Source organism: Cyphellophora europaea (genome assembly GCF_000365145.1).
Source record: "Cyphellophora europaea CBS 101466 unplaced genomic scaffold supercont1.4, whole genome shotgun sequence".
Lineage (NCBI taxonomy): Eukaryota > Fungi > Ascomycota > Eurotiomycetes > Chaetothyriales > Cyphellophoraceae > Cyphellophora > Cyphellophora europaea.
In genome coordinates, this window is record NW_008481810.1 from 2,205,332 (window position 1) to 2,224,510 (window position 19,179).

Below are 19,179 nucleotides of genomic sequence, written 5' to 3' on the forward strand. Positions count from 1 at the left end.
TCTTAGGAGGTCGAACCGGCTTTGAGATTCCGTGGATCATGGCTGACCGCGATTGGCGAAGCTGAGAGTATCGTCATTGAGATTGGCCAGATAGACATGGCCAACGTCCAATGTTCTCATGCAATAACGCAGCCTTGGTGGTGGTAGCGGCGGGAGCTGCACCTCGTTCAGTCCCAGTCGTCGTCTTCGTCAGCCACCTCCTGCTTTCGGCCTTTGATGCCTCGTCTCTGATATTCCGACTTATCTGGCTTCTCCGGTTCTTCCTCCTCATCGACCTCCTCCAGAAGCCTTCTCTTGAGCACCGTCCAATCGGCAAGCTTTCCTTCCAGGATCGACGTGACTGCAGTACCCTCCTCACTACCTCCCCAAGTGATCCCTTCAAATCCTGTCACCCGACCCTTAATAATGCCCTTGACGAAGCCGAGGACGGCTGGCAATACCCTGATGTTCAACTTCTCAACCACAAAAGGCGCATTCCGCACATCAATTCTGCCGAACGCCACATCTGCATCGCCAAATTCGCCGTGCTTTTTCGCGATCTCCTGGCAGTGTCCATCCATCACACTGCATCTCGCAAAATCTGGATGGAAGAAATGGACCACCGCTCGCTCATGCTCCGTCGTAAACTGTAGACACTCATCGTCACCCCCTAGGGTCTTGAAAGTTGCTTGACCCGAAGTAGTTGAGGGAGGCTGGAGTTCCTTAGCTTCTGATTTCAATTCCTCAAGCCTCTGAGCCCGATAGGAGGCATCGTCCTCTGCCTCCAGCTCGGCGAGAATGTCATCCGGATCTTGTTCGGTCTCGGGAGTCATGTTAGTAGGCTTGCCAGCCATCTTCGTATATTAGTCGATCTGTGTGCACGCAAATGAGCATCCTCAAGCGCCGGAGGGTACGCAGCGAAAGCGACTAGTATTGTACAGAGTCCAACGACTCCAGATTCGGTCGCCGTGTCTGCTGTGAAAAGACAAGGTGCTTGCACTGAGGCAGCCTTGTAGCCTTGCCGCCTTCTTGGCGACCGGGAAATCTTGGCGCACTAAAGAAAAAGACCACAGACCTTTTTGGCGCAGTCTCCGACCTCCGCTGCATCGACCACTCCTCTCTCTTTCGACAAGTTTGCGAATAATCTCTCGTTCGACAACTTTCGCAATGGCTCCTCCTACTCAGAAGCCCAAGGGTACGTTCACTCCGCTGTCGTCCCATGACAGTCGCGCACCTCTTCAGGACCATGGCACTAATTCACCACCACAGGCGGCTCGAAGAAGCCATCCGCTAAGGCGAATCAAGCCGCAAAGGCCACCCTCCGTGGTGTAAGTCTCCTTTGCGACCGTTGAGCCGGTATCAAGAAGAACCACAACTCACACAATACTCCCAGGTCAATGCCAACAAGGCGCGCAAGATCCGCACATCCACCACATTCCACCGCCCCAAGACTCTGCAGCTATCGCGCTCGCCCAAGTACCCACGCAAGTCTGTTCCTCATGAGCCTCGCCTCGACCACCACAAGGTCATCGTCCACCCGCTCAACACCGAGTCGGCCATGAAGAAGATCGAGGAACATAACACTCTCGTGTTCGTTGTGGACGTCAAGGCAAACAAGAGACAGATCAAGGCTGCGTTGAAGAAGCTGTACGATGTGGATTGCATCAAAATCAACACCCTCATTCGTCCAGATGGTACCAAGAAGGCGTTCGCCCGGTTGACGGCTGATGTTGATGCGCTGGACATTGCGGCTACGAAGCTGTCTATCGTCTAAGCGTTGTCTGAAATGAGAGATGGAGACCACAGCTGCAGAGGGCAGCTTAAGACTCGAGTCCGGGGGTGTAGGAAAGATCAAGATACCAAAAATCCACTCAATAGTGGTCAGCTATGCCAAGGATTGTGCATCCATGTGAGCTGGAGTTGAATGAATATGATTCAACGATTTCATTAATCGTCCACCGACATCTCGTTTGTAGTTGTACATCGCCCATCCTGATGCTTTTCGCAGCGAACGTCCTCCCCTCTTTCCAGGTGTTGTTACACGATGCTGTCCCCGGTGTAGGTCATTCCAGCGGTGCAGATGCTATGGCGCCGTTACTTGTAATACTAACACTCCGAGTGTATGCTGCACGTTGTCTCTGCACAGACAAATCGAGTATCATATACGCCAAGTTCACTGGCTTGCGCGCAATTGTTCCAAGTGCTTCAACACAGCTAGATTGGAGTCCATGAATCGATCGACGCAACTCTGCATGCAGCCTTGTTCTTTGGTGACCAGGCCGCCCCCCGATATGGAAGTAACGCACTTCTTGAAGCACATATTTGTGAGGCGGTGGACATCTGAATGAGCATTGTCAGCATACCATCGGGTTGACAGGAAGTGTGCGGTCGGTGCGCGACAAGCAACGACCAGGGAAGTCGAACAGCGGATCTGCCAAATGGAAAAACATACCAGCTTGCACCTGATTCTTTTGGTTCTCAGCCTGAATGAATTCTTGGAGGCCGCGCTGGTCGGCAGGCGAAAGGCGGCTGATGGTTTCCTGGGAAATGGAGTAGGAGTCTTCACCTTCCATTATTGCGGTTGCAGGCGATGTTGGATGGCTTCGGAGGCTCGGTCGGGATGCGGGTTGAGTAGCTCAATGCGACAGAGCGTGGACAAGTCGACGTGAACAGATTTGAGAGTTGAATAGTCGATAACGAGCCTGCAGATTCGTGCTACCTCTTCGTGAGAGACTGATAATCGATGGAGAAACCTTGTTCCGGCACCCGGGCATCGTTACAGATGTCTCCACCTAAAAGTCGCTCCCCTCGTTGCCTGTCTCTTCATTGCGCGCAACACTCACCACAAACCGCGCTGCCACATTCCACCACGACTGGTGAACCGTTCTTCCCCCCCGTACAGACCACAACACTTCAACAACGCCTGTCGCACCTGTGAACCTCGCCTCAAGCTGGTTCGGGACCTCCAACTCAGATCCACCCTGCCTCCCCACCTCGCTATGCCTCCCGTGCGCAGTGGAAAGAACAAGAAAGCCCCACCGGCAGGCTTCACCGATATTGAAGACACTCTGCTTGGGTACACGAATCGCATGCGCGACGCGCAAAATGCCAGCACCGAGGGCAAGCGCAAGCATGAGGCGTTGTGGCCAATCTTCCAGATCAGTCACGCGCGCTCACGATACATCTACGACCTGTACTACGAGCGCGAGGCGATCTCCAAGGAGTTGTACGAGTGGCTGCTAAAAAACAAGTACGCAGACAAAGAGCTCATCGCGAAGTGGAAGAAGCAAGGGTACGAGAAGCTGTGCTGTTTGAGATGCGTGCAGACCAAGGAGACGAATTTCGGAGGTAGTTGTGTATGCAGGGTGCCGAGGGCGCAGATGAAGAGACAGGAGGAGGGAGATGGGAAGGATACGGGCGCCGGGGGCGTTCAGTGTGTCAATTGTGGGTGTCGTGGGTGCGCAAGCTCCGACTGAGTGACGAGCCATACGACGGGCGAGGTGCCAAACGAGTATCGCACTCGGTAGATCACGACTTCGACTTGTGATTATTGACGATTACATCCGCGTCTTTATACTGTACTGGAAGGCCATGTGCTGCCCCCCCAGCAGAGGAGCCTGACCTGCTCAACGACTCGCCTCCGCGATCTTACAACATCTCGATCCGTCGGTGAAGCCGACGCTGGCAAGTTTCACTGGAGACTTAGTCTCCGAACCAAACCCATATACATGCCCAGCAAAGGTACTCACACCTGGCTACAGCCTTCCAGCTCGATTACTTTGACAGCATCCCCGGTAAAAGGTACATTCAAGCTAGGCGATGCGGGCTGCTGAGCCAAGAACGCCGCGCTTCTCTGTTCTGGCACAAACCTACACCGATACCCTTTCGCAAACACGAGTATATTCGGCGGGGTCAGCATAGGACACGGAATGCCAAACTAATCAACGTTTATGATGGTATGAGATGCAAATTGGGTGGCAACCGTACTGAGGTGCGGAATCTCAGACTCAGCAGCCACGAGATCGCTGACTTACTGCGGCCGTTGCGCACGGTGAATGCCGTTCGAGTCTCTGTGGTCTACGAGAGAAATATTGCATGAGGGATTGTCAGCACAGACGAGCTCGAGGTGTCGAGCCGCTGGACCAGACAATCTTCATACTTTGGTCAGGAGGGCCTACTGCACCACAGCAGAGTGCTGGTTTGTTGATCTGAAATGGTCATTATTCGCGTGAATCTGGCGTGACATGAGTTAGACGAGGCAGAACATTGAGCTTGAGACCGATTCAAAAGCGGCAGAATGGTTGAGGAGCAAGCTTGATTATCAGTATATCTACCAATGGCCGAGACGGCCTTGAGCTGCTGCATCTTCTTACAATTCAGCACCACCATAGATACGCAACTTCCAAGCTCCTGGTCCTCTTTTTCTTCGACATGTGAAATCCCCCTCAAGCGAGTGTCCTTCACTTTATTTCAACGGTGACCCTCCGATGGTCTTGTAGTGTGAACGCAAAGTTTGCTGCTGCCGTCAGGTCCAGCTGTTGGTAGCTTCATTCAATGAAGACGCACGCTTGTTTCGACATGATGCCGGTGCAATGAGATCATCCGTTACTGGCAACATTGAGGTTGAGTACCCTCCTAAGATCGTCTTCCAGCTGTTGTGCGCTCGGTTTGCTGCGATGACCTTGCCGAGGGGACGGCTGCGTTGGTGCGCTTGGCGGCGGACCATATGGATTGTACATTGGTGCCTGTTGGTGGCCAAGGCCGGGTGGCGGGCGATTTTGCTGATGATATACCTGGTGTTGGTGAATTGGTAGGGTGTGGTTCGCCTGACGGCGGCTAGTAGAGATGCGAGATGGGGACATCGCGCTGTCGGACGACAGCTCAGCTGGCTCTGGCTCAGATGCGGCTTCATAACGAAGATGTGAGGGCGGACGAGCCGGCATATTGTTGAGCGTGTACTGCTTGTTTGGTGTGTCGTTCATATTGAAATATTGATTGGCTTGACTATTGTGATTTGGGTATCCTACTGGAGTAGGAGGCCCAGAATGTTGACGTGGTTGTGCAGGCCGAGCGTTAAATGGATTGCTGGGGTCAAGCGCCTGAGGACTCGTATGAGGGCTTTGATGCATGAGCAGCTTCTTGAGAGCATCTGACTTAGCTCTGCGCTCACCTTCGTCCATGTCTCTCACACCGTCCGAAGTTGACCGGGTGGATTTTACAGAGGCCATGCGGTCTCTGTAAGTTGACGTGATCTTAGGGCCGTCTTCGCCGGCTGCGGAGGCGCCATCCAGCTCGAATGGAAACACCGACTCTGGCTCACGAGGAACTGGAGACCTGCCAGCAGGACTATGAGATGGAATGGAATGATTGCCAGAGCGCGCAGCAGGGCTCTCACCACGCGGTGTGCCGCGAGCCTGACGGGCAGCATCGAAAAGGAAGTCAAGAGGCGTTGATTCTCGCTTCGTAGGGGTGCCCTCGTCCGATGGGGTGATGTCGGCGGATTCAGCTGGATCTTCAGCTATAGGCATGCGTGCTTGCGCTGGCACGGATCTAGAGTAAAAGCTCGGCAAAGGCAGCGCTGATGCTGCGGGTGACTGGTGGAAAGTAGGTCCAGCATACGCTTGTTTGATCGGAGTAGCCTGTGTTTTGCTAGGCTGGGGGTTATCCGAGACATGGCCACTGGTTTGCGCCTTGTTGTGCGCTTGAGACTTCCGGCGACCCTTCTGATTGCCTCCAGCTTGTTCAGTGCCACTGACATGGGCTTGACTTAGGGAGGCTTCATTGTCTGACATGACAGCTCGATGGGTGCCATTTGGAGTAGATTGGCCTTTGTTCTTCCTCCCGGAACGGCGCGGAGGTTTGGGGATTGGTTGTTGTTGTTGAGGTGTAGACATCTTTTGATGTTTGGGGCTTGATAAAATCGGCAGCCCTGGACCTGTTGTAGAGGACAAAGAAACACGTAAACCGCGCGAACCGCAAGATTAGACAACAGAAATGCAAGATGAGTCGGATATCGACGACGACGATATTATCTTGAGCGCTTTGACTGAGGTAAACAGAGCAATGTATGATGATGTTGTCGTGAATGTATTGAGGATGTAGTCCTTGCGGTGGTGTATGTGTTCATCGTTGGTGGGGTTGAAAGACGTGCGCGAATCCGTTGTCTATGGCTCTGCACTAAGCGGTAGCGATAGACAATGGTGATGAGGACGAGGTCGAAAATAGAAGTGAGAAAGGCGAAATTTAGAGCGTCAATATGTCCGTCGGGAGGGTAGGGAGTGAAGTTCAGATGAGCCTGGCGCAACCAGCTGAGAGGAGCGAGGCGCAGGTGATGGTATGAAGTGATGGCTGGACAACGGCGGCCCCGGCTTGGGCAGCGGGTGTTCTGGGCATGCGTCAGGCAGTGCTTCGGCGCCCGGAGCGATAGGCGATAATGCGAAGCTGACTTCAGCATGTACTTTACTTCACCGCCTTCTTAGGTAAGCTGGCAGAATGCAGTCGCTGCCTGCGCGGGCGTTATTCTCTTTCACTTGTGACACTCGTTGCATGGGCACCTCGTTGTGCCTTAGACCCAAGCGTCCTCTATCCATCTAGCGGGCGTTAGTTTTTGACTCTTGATACAGTCCTACGGTCTGTATCTGGGTTGCACCACCCGCCGCACCATCGAGCTCCCGAGCGGCGAATCTTTCCCCACCTGACCAGAACTTCGACTCACGCCTTGCACACCTTCCACACCTTCCACAAATATGGCGGATGTTGAGATGGCGGACGCGGCGCCCGCTGGGGACAATGGCAAGACCGCCGTCAAACCTGTCGCCAAATCTGCTCCTGCCGACGGCGCGAGTGACAACAAGAAGAAGTTCGAGGTGAAGAAGGTAGATCTACACTGTTGTCCTGCGCCAACGGGCATTATACTGATAGGCTACAGTGGAATGCTGTCGCTCTTTGGGCTTGGGACATTGTCGTTGACAACTGTGCCATCTGTCGCAACCACATCATGGATCTGTGTAAGTCAAACAATCGTTAGCATGAGTAAGCGTGGGCTAAACGCTTTCCAGGTATTGAATGCCAGGCAAATCAAGGAGCTCAGACTACAGAAGAATGTACCGTCGCCTGGGGTATCTGTAACCACGCCTTCCACTTCCATTGCATTTCAAGATGGCTCAAGACCCGGCAAGTTTGCCCGCTCGACAATCGTGACTGGGAGTTCCAGAAGTACGGTCGCTAAGGACAGTGGAGATACGAAGACAACCATACTGCAGTTTCGCTGCAATAGATAATCGCCAGAGGTACTGATACGTGCGAAGATCTAGGATCCAGAAACTGTGGATAGAAACACCAAAGCAAAGCCTAAAGGTTTCGCGGTCGCGAGTAGGCGATGAATCGGCCACGACGGGGCGGGGAAGTATGCAGACCAGAACGCCGCAAGGTCCATATGAATACGTTATGAGCAGAATGAAATACATGAGCCTATTGAATCATCTTCCCTCCTACGACTATTCCTCCTGCTGGAAGCACAGATGAACCCAGCCATCTCACAGGGTGCTTGTTGAAGATCGGCCAGGCCGGGACGACGAGCAGCATGACCAGGAGCGTCAGGCCGAGGCCCGTCCAAAGCGTGATATAAATGTCGTTATTGACGAATCCGGCGACAAGAGCAATCATCTGGCACATGTCAGCTATCACTCGGCGTGAAACAGGACCTACATACCATGGAAAGGTATAGCAAAAACGTGGAGAGTTCCTCTGCAAACACCTGACCCTTGAAGTCCTAGCATCCGTCAGTAGCCGACTCCCTGAGAGCGTAGGCCGCGTACCGTTGTGCCCTCAAACCAATCGCGGATCGGGTCCAGTATAGCGTCCATTGTGACGATTGTGGCGATGGTATGTCTGGACGCTAGCTATTGGAAGTAACTAGGTGTGCGGCTCGCTAAGTCACGAGGTAGAATGTTGGCCACTTAATGAACACCTGGCGAAACTTGGGGGCCTTTCGTAGCAAGAAAGCTTGGCCTTTGGATCTTTGGACTCGGCAATACCAGGATCGAGAAAATGACCAGGTTGCCACCTTAAGCGTCTGAACCAGAAGCCACCGTCGTCCAATAAGTTGACGAGAATCTATGCCAAACACGCCGCGTGACTTGAAGGTGAAGCGGCAGTGACGCCACGACAAGGCTGGGCAAGGCTGACATGCCAGAGACCCGCTTTTCTGGACTTTAATTGAACCTTTGTCGGCTGGGGGAAACGAGATCAGTCAAATCCCGCATTGACGACAACAGAGTTTTTCTCTTCTACAACATCCCTTCAAAGGACTTACCTCCTGCTTTCACACGCATCTAAACACCACTGCCCCAATTGCAACGTTCTAATATCTCACATAGCTTTACGGGTGGTCTTTGCCTTACTACTACGATCGCAAACCGGGCCCCTTTGCCCTTGACTCGTCACCGACAACACCACCAAACGTAGGAAGACTGGTCTCAGTCTTTCTATCGATCGCATACCACTCATTCTGGCTAATACCGACGATCCCTCTATACCTTCGCTCCTCAACGTGGCGACCTCTCAGCTCATCCCGTCGACCCTTATTCGCCCTCTGCTAGGAACTGCATTCATGGTCTTCTACGCCGGAGCAAACACCCGACCCCCATAATTTGACTCCCGGTCCAGCATTAGATCTGTCCATTCACCATTGTTTTTGGAAGACACAACGACACAAGTCGTACTAAAAAAAGAGAAGATCAAAGCGTTCCCAAACATCCGTTCCTAGCACGGCAAGATGTCCTACTCCGGTTCCAACCATTCCGGCGACAAGCTCGACACTCGCTACAGCACGCCAGCTCCTGAGCTGGACGACCATCGCCGACGCCGAGCGACAAACCTCAATCCGCAGTCCCCCGAAATTCCAGCCCTCGCGGTTCAGCACCCAACCCCTAGACCGAGTGTGGCCGAGGGGAGCGAGATTACTGCCAGACTTGACGAAGCCTTGAAAAACGCCGCCATTGGCAGCCCAAGTCCGGTCAACGCGCGAGACTTTGAGCAAGCCATCGAAGATGGCGACGATGAGATTGACGTGGTGTCGCCTATCAACAGGCCAGGAAAGCCACGCCAGTTTACCAATCGTGCTGGCCGTCCGATCAACATGGGCCGCCATGACCGCTCAAGGGACAGCTCCTCTTCGCGCTCTTCATCTCCGGCAAACTCGATCGAGGCCTTTGCTGAGCCACGCCGTCGCGCAAGGGCGAACACAATCGACAGCCGCGCCTCCTCTCCAAGCTTCAAAGCTCGTACCTTCTCTGACCATCAATCGCGGCGCCCCACCTTGAGCCAAATCAGCGCTCCAGCCAATGTAACTCAGCGGACTGACCGCGATGCCGACGAGCGCATGTCCTTCGTCGATGATGAACCAGGCAAGACACTGAAGATTGACTATGAGGAACTTGAGGAATTCGTTGCACTTTGCAATCAAGGCAAAATCCCCGATGACGATCCGACCACCCAATCCGAGTCTGGCAGCAATGAAGGTTCGCCCAAAGTCTTTGAGGACATACGGCCTATGCAGGCCAGCGCTTCTGCACCCAATGTTGCTCTCAACGGAGAGACCTTCTACGAGAAGCCCCTAACCAACCTGTCCAGCAACATGACTAGAGTCGAGCGCATTACAACTCGTGATGATGTCGTGCCCACCAACAGATTCACATTCTTCTCTTCGGATGTGCGTACTCCGGTCAAAGCTCCTAAGCTTGGTGGCCTTCTCTCAGGAGACAATACGTTCCGCGACCTCTTCGAGGTCGGCGCTGAAGGTGGTGTCTGGTGGCTCGACGTTTCGAACCCGACTCGCCACGAGCTTGAGGCCATCTCAAAGGCTTTCAAGATCCATCGCCTCACCCGGGAGGATATTGAAATGCAAGAGCCTCGCGAGAAAGTTGAGCTGTTCCCACAGTACTACTTTGTCTGTTTTCGATCGTTCAATATGGACAAACACTCGGAGGACTTCCTGGACCCGATTCATGTGTACATCATTGTCTGCCAGGATGGCGTGCTATCTTTCAGCTATACGCCCAACCCGCACGCTAAGAATGTGCGCCGCCGAATCAACAAGCTGGGCGATTTCGTCTCGCTCGGTCCTGACTATATCTGCTATGCGATGATAGATGACATTGTGGATTGCTTCGCGCCTGTCATTCGCGATGCCGAGCAAGAGTCCGAGGATATTGAGGATCAGGTCTTCATCGCCCGCGAAGATGACCTTAGTGCGCTGCTCAAGCAGATTGGTACGTGCCGCAAGCGCGTGCTTAACATGATGCGCTTGCTCGGTGGAAAGGCAGACGTCATCAAGGGCTTTGCGAAGAGATGCAACGAGAGCTACGACATGACACCCCGTGGTGACATCGGGCTGTACCTAGGTGATATCCAGGATCACGTCGTCACTATGATGAGCAACCTTGGCCACGTCGAGAAGATGCTTTCACGAAGCCATGGCAACTATTTGGCGCAACTCAATGTTGACAGCATCATGAAGGGCAACGGTGTTAACAAGTCGCTCACGAAGATCACAATCGTGGCGACGGTGCTTGTGCCGCTCAATCTCATCACCGGCCTCTTCGGCATGAACGTCCACGTCCCAGGCCAGGACATCGGCGGGTACGGATGGTTCTTTGGCATCTTGGGTTTCATTGCGCTGTTTGTCACGACTGCACTAGGTGTGGCGAAAGCTCGGAGAATGATCTGAGACAGCCTTGTGGAGGTGAAGCGACGATACTGCGGAAAAGATTGGACTGGCAGTGAGTTGCATGTTCTGGGATTGGTTTGTCCCATTGAAGTCGGAAATGACCCATGCAGTAATGAGGATGGGCACGAAGAAGATGCGAAATATACGGCCGGGTGGTGGAAAGGCTTGTACTGTTTGATTTTCGGTTTTTGCCTATACACTGACTGTTCGTGGACTTTGACACGGCCACACGCGTGGTAGATGTGCTAGAGCACATCTCGTTGTGCTCCCCCTAATTAGTTATGTCTCCTTGCGCATGTTAGCTGTGTAGCTTATATGAATACAAAGCTCGCTCTCTCTCACCTAAAGTCCTCTGTCATCTCGCGCTGAATGAAGCCAATTGCTTCTCATCTTCTACATTCCATCTTCCACGCACTTTCTTCGGCGATGGCGCGGTCCTCTCAACATAGTAGGATAGATCGGGCGCTCCGAACTTTTCAGGTAGAAGCAAACAAAGCACGAGTCCAAGCAGCCAGAGATCGGAGGATAGAAACAGGGGGAAGGGGGGCACCACAGCGGCTTTTGCTACTCGCACAGTATGAAGACTACTTACACAGAAGCACCTGCCCCAATCACCACGACTCTTTGCTCCTGCTCAGAATCTGGAAAAAGATTCTACTTTCATTAAACTCCCGCTCCACAAACAGCCCGGCTTATAGTACTAGCCTTCCGGGCTCGATCTGCAGCACGGTCTTGACCCGCTCCAAGAATGTCCGCGCCCTCTTCTCCTCGCCTACTGGGACGGTGACTGAGAAGACGTTCATGGCGCCACCTGTCGTCATTATGCTGCCGCCTAGAGGGCTGCTGAGCGTGGCGGAGCTCGATATGCGCCTGTTTGTGGGCCTGGTGTTACCAGCGAGGATGTCGATGATGTCAGGCTTCTTCACCGCTCGCGGTGGAGCGGCGCGTGTAAAGGATGTGGGAGGAAGGGCGCTGATCTGTGGAAGGTAGCTGCCCGTGGAGGTGGTAGGGATAGAGTCCAGACCAAGGACGGCGTTGAAGAGCTCGTCGCTGCTAGGCTTCGTGCCTCTAGGACGCGGAAGATCGTCGTTGGCCAGGTCGACCGCTCTCGCGAGAAAGGTGCTGAGTGGAATGGTGACGCCCAACGTGTCGGCCATTTTCTGCTGGACCTTGAGGACTTCGGAGAGGGAGATGGGGAGGGTTATTGAAGTCGTGGGCTGGGGTTGGGGTGGACGTTCTGCGGCTGCTGATGACTTGGACGGGGCGGGCTTTTGCTCGAGGAGCTTGATGTTGGAAAGATCGAGGTGGGCTAGGTGGGTGATGCGTTTGGATTGTTCTTGTGGATATGTGGAAGAGATGCTGCCTAGGTAGGCGAGGACGTCACCTTTCAGCAAGCGGTTGTTGGGACCAGTGGCGGGGATTTTGGGTATGTCACTGTCGGAGATGTGGTTTTCGTGTAGGAGGGCAATGACAGACGGGTATAGTGGGTATTTCGGATTCTGGCCAGGGCCAGCAGGCGGCTTCTCGGAGCATTTGGAGGGTGCCTTCTTCGGTGGCTCTTTGGCTTGCTTCTCCGGCGGAGGTGCGGCATCGGAAGCCTCTGCATCCTTGCTGCTCTCGGATTCGATGGGCTTTGAGTCATCGGGAGGAATCTCGAGTGAGGAGACATCATCGCCGGCGTCACCGAGCACTGCTATGCGCGTGCCGACCTTGACACCTTTTGCGCCGTCCTGTGCGAAGATCTTGGCCATGACCCCATCATCCTGAGCCTCGACGTCGATGGTGGCTTTGTCTGTCTCAATTTCCAGCAAGATGTCGCCAACGGAGAAGGAGTCGCCTTCTTTGACCTTCCAGCTCGCTACATTGCCCTCGGTCATGGTGGGTGACATGGCAGGCATTGTCATATTGTGCGCTGCTAGATTCGAGGACGCAGTGGAAAACGAGCGGACTGCGCATGGTTGAGCTCGGAGCTGGCGAACCAGCAGACGAGCAGACTGTCGGCCAGCCATGCTAGTATTGGCGATTAGGCAGACCTTGAAGTCTTTAGAGGCACAAATGAGCTCTGGAGAGGTGCCTCTACAAGGTCGTGTCCAGAGCGCGTGAACAGTGCGATAATGTTGGGGATGGGGGAAGCTCTCACGGAACAAGGATAAACTAGCGCATCGGATGCCAAGAGTTGATAAGGCTACAAGGCTGCGTAGCTGTGGCTCACCAACAGTGGCGAGTGGGAATCCCTGGCACTGGAACCCCGTAAAATCAACGGTGTGGCTTAATCGGCAGACGACGGGAGGGTTTCCCTTGGATTGTTGCAATGTGTTACATAAGTCGTAGACAGTAGTACTATACATGCAATGACCATAGTTGTAACTTGATCGGACTCTTGAAATTCCCCAAGTCCGGCAGCAGGGGAACGGCGGCCTGGGTGGGGTCTACTCAAGTACCCCGATGCTGAACCCCTGGGCGTGCTTGGACCCTTCTCGATGGCCTAGATCCAACTGATGCTCGATAAGGTTCACTCTTGTCTAGTTCTCGGCCGCCGCAAGGACAAGATTTGGCATGGCAGCACCAGTGACCCTCCTCGGCCAGTACAGATGAATTGCATCTCCGAATTTGCATGTCGACCATCGATTTTCCCATCAGCGTCTTGTCACCTGGTCAGTTGGTCGACATTGAGGACGAAGGCTAGAGAGACTACATCCGACGCTCGATCCCATCCGCCGAGTCGGTTGCCACGACTCCCTTGGCTGCCGCCTGTCCATTACGGGCGGGTTCCATTGCCATTGCACAACTGTAATGGAATCGCCCAAGGACCGCAGAGCGCGCTTACGTTTACGAGAGCTGTCCAGGTATTATTGTGCAACTGCACATCTGCCTCAACCAGATCTCAAGTATGATGGAAGGCCTGGACTTGACGCGGCTTTCGTCCCTGCCAAACCCGCCTTGTCTACAGATCACCTCCTTACCGGCCTGGCTCAACTGGCGGCGCTTCGCCTCAAGTGCGATAGAGCGTTCATCAGCATCATCGATGAACACAACCAGCACATAATTGCAGAAGCAACCCGCACCATTTCACCCTTTGATCAGAACGATCATGAGCCTGGTGATGCCATCATCGTTGGCGCACAGACAGTCCCCCTCTCTTCTGGCTTGTGCCCACCATCCCTAGCTATATTTTCCGGTTTCGGCCAGCCCGCGTTCCAGAGCTCAGCCGCCCAAGCAGATGAGAATCATGTATGCATTCCTGATTTGCTGCACGAACCACGAATCAGCTCCGCGTCGGCATCGCGAATGTTCCCGTTGATGCTACGATATTACCTTGAGGTGCCCCTTCGATCAGTGTCCGGCTACGCTGTAGGCTCAATATGCGTCGCCGATTCAACAGTCCGCGCCCCAAACACCAAGGACATTGCGGCTCTTCAGCGCATGTCTGATCTTGTTGTACAACACTTGGGGCGCATTCGCTTGAAAGAAGACCATGGGCGAGCTGAACGTATATTGGAAGGCCTGGGACATTTTATTCAAGGAAAGAATAGTCTCTCAGCTTGGTCCAAGGAAACGGCTGGTCAAGACGACATCCCGGATGCCTACCGAATGTCTTCACAGCTCGCCTCGATCGACTTTATGCGCGATGTCGCCAATAGCGAATCTAGCCCCGGAACTGCTACCTCGGAGATACTTGCCACAGCATCTCCTTCGGCGCCTCAATTGACACCATCCGTAAGCTCGGTATCTGCTGTAACAACACCTGCCACTTCGACCGGACCGTCGTTGACTGAGGCGCCGCGAAAGCTGGCCTTAGGCGTCGATCCTACAGATTTTCATGTGGGTTATGATCAAGAACCCGCGAATGATAAGAGACGGTCCGCTACTGCCTCCTTCAAGGTCAGCCAAACATTCTCGAGAGCGGCAAATCTTCTCAGGGAAAGCATGGATCTGGACGCAACTTCATTTCTGGAGATACCGCAGAATGAACGCTTCAGAAACAATAGGCGGTCGAAACCTTCTCCCAAGCGAGATGCAGACAAACCTTCCTCCATGTCGTCACCCGTTACCTCGGGAGATACGGACCAGTCGACCGACACATCGGGGGACGCAGCTCTAGATCCTCAGACTACAGCTGGGAGAGTCTCTACTCCTTATGCAGCGGATGCAGACTGCCGCCGGCTGGGCTACGCCTCACGAACGAGTTCCAGCCTTGCGGGCAGCGAAACGTCACACGGCTTCCTGACCATTCCTGCATCTCTGTTGGCTCGTTTAAGCACAAAATACCCTCGGGGCCATATTTTCACTTTCGACAGCCTCGGGGCCATCTCGTCCGAGGAAGAAAGGCGAGAAGGTAGTACAGAAGCTTCTCAAAACTCGGCACGCCCAAACAGTCTGTCTACGAAGCTGTACAAACTTTTCCCGTCCGCTGCGAGCATGATCTTTTTACCGTTGTACGACAACGAGAGACAGCAGGTCTACGCCGGCTTCCTGGGATGGACAACCGATCCATCTCGTGGCCTCCTTAAAAACGAGAAGGTGTTCGTCTCCGGATTTGCCGACAGCGTCATGTGCGAGGTCATGCGTCTTGAAGCGTTAGCGACAGACAAAGCAAAGTCCGATTTCATCTCATCTATCAGCCATGAGCTCCGTTCGCCGCTGCATGGTGTCCTTGCTGCTAGCCAGCTTCTCAGTGAAGCTCCTACGTCTCCCAAGCAAATGGAATTCCTGCAGATGATAGATACCTGTGCCCGAACGTTATTGGACACCATGAATCACCTCCTTGATCATGCCAAAATCAACAATCTCACACAAGAACGCGTCCGCCGGCATCGACGGGCAGTACCCAAAGCAATCGATTCAAAGGACCTGTCTGAGATTACACGACTGAATCTACTATCAGTGGTGGAGGAAACAGTTGTTAGCATGGCAGCAAGCAGCAAGCAGTTACTCCGGAAACACGGACGCACTGATTCGGGCTTGTCACCTTTGCACGACCGCAGTGCCTCCCTGGATCAAGACGACACCTTGTCTATTCCCATCATCCTCAACATTACCAAGCAAGATTGGTGGACTATTCAGTCTGAGCCTGGCTCTTGGAGACGCATCATCATGAATTTGATTGGAAACTCTCTCAAATATACTCAGACCGGACATGTCAGTGTGAGCCTAGCCTGTCGAGATGCGCGCAAGTCTGGAGGAAGAGGCGTCGCCGAATTGAAAGTATCCGACACTGGACAGGGTATATCGGAAGAATACCTCAAACATCGTCTCTTCACTCCTTTCGCACAGGAGAACAACTTGTCCGTTGGCGCAGGATTGGGCTTAAGCCTAGTCCAAAAGATCGTGTCGTCCCTCGGGGGCCAGATCGAGGTTCACAGCGAAGTTGGCACGGGAACCGAGATACTCGTCAAGGTGCCACTCGATATCTCCGACCATGCGCAACGGGTCGAGAATCTGGGAATGGCCGATAACGAAGAATTGCTCGCGCGGACGCGCGGGCGGACCTTCCAATTCCTAGGCTTTGATGACCGTCCGTCTCTACACGAGCAGTCGACAGGGATACCAAGCCCGAGGACCAGGGCTTTGATTGAGATGCAAGCATCACTGACCAATACATTGACGACCTGGTTCGGAATGCGTGCCGCGGCCACAGAGGCGGAGATCTGCATCATTGAAGAACGGCTACTAAGAAGCGAATTGGACACATATGACCACAAGAATCATCGCCTTCTCGTCGTTGGTCTCGATGGACGAAACAACATCGTTGATAGACTGCAGCAGGCTAGTTCGGCTTACCTCCTCCCTCCAGCTGGCCCGAACCGGATCGCTCAAGTACTTCTGGAGCTTCTGAATTTCAATGAGCAGTTGCAGGGAAAGGTCGATATCCAGGATTCGCCGATGCAAAGCGTGCCCGCTCGACCAAAGCTTTCGTCTGCTATCTCGAACGGCAGTGGCGACTCCTTTTTCCCCACAATAAATCCACTGACCGGTTCGTGGGAGTCACTCCAGACCGATTCGGTAGCCACCCTCACGCCTGCAGGCTACCAGACTCCAGCGACCCCGGCCACAGAAGCTGTCTTGCTGGTTGATGATAACGACATCAATCTCCGCATACTAGTGGCTTCGGTGTCAAAGCTAGGTCTTGAAAAGCGTGGCATCTCCTGTCTGACAGCTGTCAACGGTAAGGAAGCGCTCGATAAATACATTGCGGCAGTCTCGGCGGGTACCCGAATCAGCATGATCTTTATGGATATCTCAATGCCAGTCATGGACGGTTTCACCGCAACGCGTCGGATTCGTGAGTACGAGAAAAGCAGAGGGATGAGGCGCGAGTGGCGCAGCAAAATCATCGCCTTGACAGGGTTGGCAAGTGCCGAGGCGCAAAGTGAAGTTGAAGGCGCTGGTTTCAACCTCTACCTACGCAAGCCAGCCACTATAGCGAGGATCAGGGCCATTCTTGAAGACGACGGGGTCAGAGACATGCCAGATCAAAAGTATGTTGGCTCTCCGGCCATAACCCCTGAAGTATGAAAGCGGAGGCCATGTTTTTGAACCCAGGAAGATGTTTAGCCCATTGAGGGTTGTGCATGCGCATGACTTTGGAGGAGTGGAAAATTTCCTCTAACAGCGATGTTTGGGGGACAACTCTGGTCTATATACGTATTCCAGCGAAGGAGTTCTGCAAGCAATACGGCGATACCCCTAAAGATAGCGATGTTCTCACTGAGAGTGGGAGGTGATGAAACGATCCCCCAGTACCAACATGGCAACGATTTATGTCCAATTTATAACAGCTGTATCACTGTTTGAACCTAAGTGTTGCAAAAGAACAGGAGGCACGTTGCTCGTCGCGTGCGACACGCCTCGTCCAGTCAAGATATGGACGCAATGGGCCGTTCCAAACGCAGTTAGTCCGCTAACCCGCCAAGACGTTCACTGCCTGATCCGCCATCTACCCGTTAATCAATCCTCGACCCAGACACGCAGAGGAGCTAAGTAATTGGCATCATGACGGCCGAAACACAGGGGAAACAAAAGTCGAGCTGTAATGCAACCCCGTGTTCTTGCACATCGGAATGAACACGACCTGTATGACCTTGGCCGTCATGTAGCGCAGCGTGAAACTCGTCCGCGTCAATGAGATACTGACAACTAAAGCTGAAAACGCCGTGTACGTCGAAGCCGAACATGCCATAACAGCCAACGTTCATGCCGATGAAGCATAAGCCAAAGTGACCCTGCGAAGGGGTTGTATGCTCGATCGGAAACAAGGTCGTACGGCATACCCGACCAGAAAGCCACATAGGGTGAGTGGCTGGTGATGGTAAGCTGAATTAATATAGCCATGATAACTTGCACGAAGCGTCTGCAAAGATCGGTTACGGTGAACCTTGTCACCATTCCACGTGTTCTAGGGAGCTCCGTGCAGACTGCCCACGTGAAATGTCGTTCGTGAAGGAGATCGTTGAGCGGTCCTGAGGTGTCAGAAGCGTTGAATCAGAATGAGAAGTAGTCCTGAAGAAGGCCAGGCGTGTGTGTGAAGCAGTCAGTAGACACGAATGCGATTGGCCCCATCATCAAGCGGTCCGTCCCCATTATCGGTCCCAGTAGAATATCATGCCGTACAACAACTCAGGCACCTCCTGGTGTTCAGGCAGACTTCCGTTAAATTGCGCTCGCACATAATCCTTTGTCTGGTCACGGAGTTTCTGAACTTCTTCTTGGTGCTGTGGTCCTTGTTCCTCGAGCACGGCGGCCAGCGACCATATGGTCCGGGCGTGGTTTCCATGGTAGATGGTGGCATCCTGGTCGCCCCTGGCGGCTAGATTCTTCCAGATGCTGCACGCTTGTCGGTAGCATTGTCTGCATGCGGTCAAAACAAAGTCTGTGGTTGAAGGGTGGGAATGTGACTTACTCTGCTTCTGACAGATCCCGGCCTGAGTAATCACTTGTCGCAAAGAGACAGCCAACCCTGCGCCATGAGTTTGCGGTGACGGGGTGCGTGGGGCCAAGTAGATTGATGTAGTCTGTCAAGACCCGTTTGTGAAGATCAAGCGACTCTCTGATCCGGCCTTGCTTCCACAGGATCGTGCCCAATGTGAAATTTGCGGCCATGGGAGTAGAGTTGGGCTCTGTCAAAGCCCGACGGACGACCTCCTCAGCCTTCTCCAGCTCTCCCTTCCATAGATAGGTTCCAGCGAGATTCTGCGTCAGATTGCCAAGACTGGACTCCTTCTGCATGCCGCAGTTGATGCAAGTCTCGATTGCGAGGTGGTGCCATTTCAGTGCCTCATCCCAGTTTCCGGCGTCCGTATGGAGAATCCCAAGATTGGTTAGAATGCGAAGATACTGACCCGTTTTGAGGAGATCTGGTCGATCCTGTGCTGCTATCATGACGTGTTTCTCTGCATTTATCGCCGCAATCAAACCTTCTTTGCTGTTACACATTTCGGCGCAGAGTCTTGCATAGATGGAATACATGAGGG

At 53.5% G+C, this 19,179-nt stretch overlaps 11 protein-coding genes across 11 annotated transcripts; 5 read left to right on the plus strand and 6 right to left on the minus strand.

The window, feature by feature from the left end:
* Positions 1-167: 167 nt before the first annotated feature.
* Positions 168-833, minus strand: HMPREF1541_05066 (uncharacterized protein; the record flags this gene model as incomplete). The annotated part of the gene is made up of 1 exon (XM_008719407.1): positions 168-833. One exon carries the CDS (start codon positions 831-833, stop codon positions 168-170), a length of 666 nt encoding a protein of 221 aa, XP_008717629.1.
* A 313-nt stretch (positions 834-1,146) lies between these two features.
* On the plus strand, positions 1,147-1,753 carry HMPREF1541_05067 (uncharacterized protein; the record flags this gene model as incomplete). The annotated part of the gene is made up of 3 exons (XM_008719408.1): positions 1,147-1,174; positions 1,249-1,307; positions 1,373-1,753. 3 exons carry the CDS (start codon positions 1,147-1,149, stop codon positions 1,751-1,753), a joined length of 468 nt encoding a protein of 155 aa, XP_008717630.1.
* A 399-nt stretch (positions 1,754-2,152) lies between these two features.
* Positions 2,153-2,552, minus strand: HMPREF1541_05068 (uncharacterized protein; the record flags this gene model as incomplete). Its single annotated transcript, XM_008719409.1, has 3 exons — positions 2,153-2,287; positions 2,343-2,410; positions 2,432-2,552. The coding sequence occupies 3 exons, from the start codon at positions 2,550-2,552 to the stop codon at positions 2,153-2,155; spliced, it is 324 nt and encodes a 107-aa protein (XP_008717631.1).
* Positions 2,553-2,978: 426 nt separating this feature from the next.
* On the plus strand, positions 2,979-3,455 carry HMPREF1541_05069 (uncharacterized protein; the record flags this gene model as incomplete). The annotated part of the gene is made up of 1 exon (XM_008719410.1): positions 2,979-3,455. One exon carries the CDS (start codon positions 2,979-2,981, stop codon positions 3,453-3,455), a length of 477 nt encoding a protein of 158 aa, XP_008717632.1.
* A 1,122-nt stretch (positions 3,456-4,577) lies between these two features.
* HMPREF1541_05070 (uncharacterized protein) lies at positions 4,578-5,873 on the minus strand (the record flags this gene model as incomplete). The annotated part of the gene is made up of 1 exon (XM_008719411.1): positions 4,578-5,873. One exon carries the CDS (start codon positions 5,871-5,873, stop codon positions 4,578-4,580), a length of 1,296 nt encoding a protein of 431 aa, XP_008717633.1.
* Positions 5,874-6,725: 852 nt separating this feature from the next.
* On the plus strand, positions 6,726-7,207 carry HMPREF1541_05071 (E3 ubiquitin-protein ligase RBX1; the record flags this gene model as incomplete). Its single annotated transcript, XM_008719412.1, has 3 exons — positions 6,726-6,854; positions 6,908-6,986; positions 7,038-7,207. 3 exons carry the CDS (start codon positions 6,726-6,728, stop codon positions 7,205-7,207), a joined length of 378 nt encoding a protein of 125 aa, XP_008717634.1.
* Positions 7,208-7,449: 242 nt separating this feature from the next.
* Positions 7,450-7,844, minus strand: HMPREF1541_05072 (uncharacterized protein; the record flags this gene model as incomplete). Its single annotated transcript, XM_008719413.1, has 3 exons — positions 7,450-7,644; positions 7,691-7,750; positions 7,797-7,844. 3 exons carry the CDS (start codon positions 7,842-7,844, stop codon positions 7,450-7,452), a joined length of 303 nt encoding a protein of 100 aa, XP_008717635.1.
* A 911-nt stretch (positions 7,845-8,755) lies between these two features.
* On the plus strand, positions 8,756-10,708 carry HMPREF1541_05073 (uncharacterized protein; the record flags this gene model as incomplete). Its single annotated transcript, XM_008719414.1, has 1 exon — positions 8,756-10,708. One exon carries the CDS (start codon positions 8,756-8,758, stop codon positions 10,706-10,708), a length of 1,953 nt encoding a protein of 650 aa, XP_008717636.1.
* A 692-nt stretch (positions 10,709-11,400) lies between these two features.
* Positions 11,401-12,717, minus strand: HMPREF1541_05074 (uncharacterized protein; the record flags this gene model as incomplete). Its single annotated transcript, XM_008719415.1, has 1 exon — positions 11,401-12,717. One exon carries the CDS (start codon positions 12,715-12,717, stop codon positions 11,401-11,403), a length of 1,317 nt encoding a protein of 438 aa, XP_008717637.1.
* Positions 12,718-13,501: 784 nt separating this feature from the next.
* HMPREF1541_05075 (uncharacterized protein) lies at positions 13,502-17,224 on the plus strand (the record flags this gene model as incomplete). Its single annotated transcript, XM_008719416.1, has 1 exon — positions 13,502-17,224. The coding sequence occupies one exon, from the start codon at positions 13,502-13,504 to the stop codon at positions 17,222-17,224; it is 3,723 nt and encodes a 1,240-aa protein (XP_008717638.1).
* A 1,064-nt stretch (positions 17,225-18,288) lies between these two features.
* Positions 18,289-19,141, minus strand: HMPREF1541_05076 (uncharacterized protein; the record flags this gene model as incomplete). The annotated part of the gene is made up of 2 exons (XM_008719417.1): positions 18,289-18,556; positions 18,609-19,141. The coding sequence occupies 2 exons, from the start codon at positions 19,139-19,141 to the stop codon at positions 18,289-18,291; spliced, it is 801 nt and encodes a 266-aa protein (XP_008717639.1).
* Between the last annotated feature and the right edge of the window lie 38 nt (positions 19,142-19,179).